Below are 2,407 nucleotides of genomic sequence, written 5' to 3' on the forward strand. Positions count from 1 at the left end.
GCTTATCCCAAGATGCAGGGGAAGAAACCGAGGCGGCAGGGTGCCAGCGACCACGAGGCATCTGGGGTCTTCAGGAGGATGGGGAGCAGAAGTGTGTCACTTGCACAGACACAGCGCCTATCTCTGCCCGCCCTGCCCCCAAGACTCAGGCCCGGGGGGTGGGGCCAGGAGGTGGCTGAGAATGTAGGTGGAGCCTCCCGAGACCTGAACCATCCCCCCACCCATAACATGCCGTGGTAGCCGAGGTCCTGACTTGAGGCCTTTATACGGGGAACAAGAAAGAAAGGTGTGTTCCTGAACCCTCCCTCCCCATCACCCCACTCCCAGACCTTTGCGTCCGATAGCAAGACGTGTTCCTCCACCCAGTGCCCCCGCTTGGCCAACTAGGGCTGTGTCTCCTGGGATGAGGTTGGGGGACTCTCCACCGGGACTGGGAGGGGGCCTCTGCTTTCCCTCCCCCCACAGCCCCTCAGGGCCTCTAGCCCCCGCCCCCACTCACACCTGCTTCCTGCCCTTTCAAAGCTGAGTCTGACTTGGACGGCGACCCCCAAGGAGTAGGGAGGGGTGCTGCTCGCCTCCGCGCCAGCCTGGGCTCCGTGGGGACCGCCGAGCGTTGGACCACAGCCAGCCATGCAGAGATGGGTGTGGTGCGGGCCGTTTCCTCTCTTTCACCCTACGGCTCCTCAGGTCACCGGGAGGCCAGGCCACCAGTCTGAACCCCCCTGGGAGCCAGGCGGAGGCTTTGCCCACGTCAAGAGTCTCTGGTTCTTCTTTTTCCACAACGATTCCCCCACACGTCCGGACACCCACACACACACACACACACAAAGAACCCAGTCTGACCACTGTCTCAGCTCGGGACTTCATGCTCACAATAGCTGCGGTTGACCTGTTCAATATTGTTACAACAAAGGATGCAAAGCAAGGGTCAGAGAAGCTAGGGGCGGGCCCAAGGCCCCGGAAGGGCCGGAGCAGGACACGCCTCCCCGCCGCATCCCTAGGGTCTGGAACCGTAGCCCACGCAGCAGTAGTAATCCGCATCGTCTTCCGGCTGCACGGGGCTGATGGTCAGGATGCACGCGTCGCTGGCCGTGTCCCTGGCTGCCGAGAAGCGGGCAGGGATGTCAGCAGGCCGGTGCTGGTCGTCCTCAGAGCGGTAGTACAGAAGGTACCGCGGGGCGCTCCCTGCCCGCTGCTGGTACCAGGACACTCCGTAGTCCCAGATGGCACCCGGGCGGGGGCTGACCGTGCAGGAGAGCTGGGCCACCTGGCCCGGGAAGACCAGCAGTGCGTCCGGCTGGGAGGCTGAGAGAGACCTCCTGGTTCAGGCCCAGCCCGGGCCCCTTGCTGCCCCAGTGAGCCCCTGCTGTGGGATGAACCCTGGGAGGGCCCACTTCTGTATAACCTCTCACACGCTCTCTGCATAACCTTGGGCAAGGTGTTTAGAATGGGCAACTCCCCATTAGCGCCATGGCCAAGGATCCACGTTTGGCTGAGGACCTAGAACTCCCCTGCCCACCCCCCTTTGCCCTGCAGAACCCTTTCCTCTCGGTCACATTGGCTCTTTCAAACCCTGGCTACAAATTAACCACCCTAGGAACTGTCAGGCAACTGGCCATTGGGGACCTTCCTGAGGTTTGGTTGCCTCTGAGGCCATGTGGGGTAGAGACCAGCTTGCCCTGTAAAGAGCTGAGACCCTGGAGGGTCAGACCCAAAGGAAGTCTAATGATCTGGTCATTCAAGAGTGGGGAAACTGAGGCCCTGACTTGCCCCAGCTCAGGGCACAGCCTCCAGGAGCCAGGTCTCCCGTCCTAGCACCCAGCACCACCCTCACTGCCCTAATCCATCCACTACCCTGCAGGGACTTTCTGCAGACACTCCTGGCCCTCACCCCACCCCCTAGGTGAGCCAGGCCCCCCAGTGCTCACCTGCCAGGAGGGCCCCGGTGAGGAGGACCAGGCATCGGGTGGCCATGGGCAGAGACAGGGAACAGGCAGGCATTGTTCTGCTGGGCCCTGCTCCAGGTGCTGTGAGGCACTGAGGGGAGGCCACTGGACCACAACAGGGCATGCAAATCGGCCCACTGATGGGGGACTGGGGCCCCCTTTCCAATTGTCAAAGAGGCACTCTGGTAGCACAGAGGTTAGAGCATTGGGCTGCTACCCAGAAGGTCTGTGCTTCGAACCCACCAGCTGCTCCACAGAAGGATGAGGGAGTCCATTTCCGTGAAGACTGACAGCCTTGGAGACCCTCTGGAGCAGTTCCTCTCTGTCCTCTAGGGGCGCTGTGTGTCTGAATCAGGGGATGTGGTCTGGGCTTTGCTTCCCTGAAGACTGACAGCCTTGGAGACCCTGTGGGCAGTTCCACTCTGTCCTCTAGGGGCGCTGTGGGTCAGAATGGACTCCAG

The 2,407-nt window shown here is 61.9% G+C and overlaps 1 protein-coding gene across 1 annotated transcript; it reads right to left on the reverse strand.

Annotated features, from left to right (window-relative positions):
- Positions 1-997: 997 nt before the first annotated feature.
- Positions 998-2,001, reverse strand: VPREB3 (V-set pre-B cell surrogate light chain 3). Its single transcript, XM_007958775.1, has 2 exons — positions 1,929-2,001; positions 998-1,305 (listed from the first exon to the last, which is right to left on the reverse strand). The coding sequence occupies exons 1-2, from the start codon at positions 1,999-2,001 to the stop codon at positions 998-1,000; spliced, it is 381 nt and encodes a 126-aa protein (XP_007956966.1).
- Positions 2,002-2,407: the final 406 nt, after the last annotated feature.

Source organism: Orycteropus afer, unplaced genomic scaffold, assembly GCF_000298275.1.
Source record: "Orycteropus afer afer isolate SDZICR_OR568_19922 unplaced genomic scaffold, OryAfe1.0 scaffold01129, whole genome shotgun sequence".
Taxonomy (NCBI): domain Eukaryota; kingdom Metazoa; phylum Chordata; class Mammalia; order Tubulidentata; family Orycteropodidae; genus Orycteropus; species Orycteropus afer.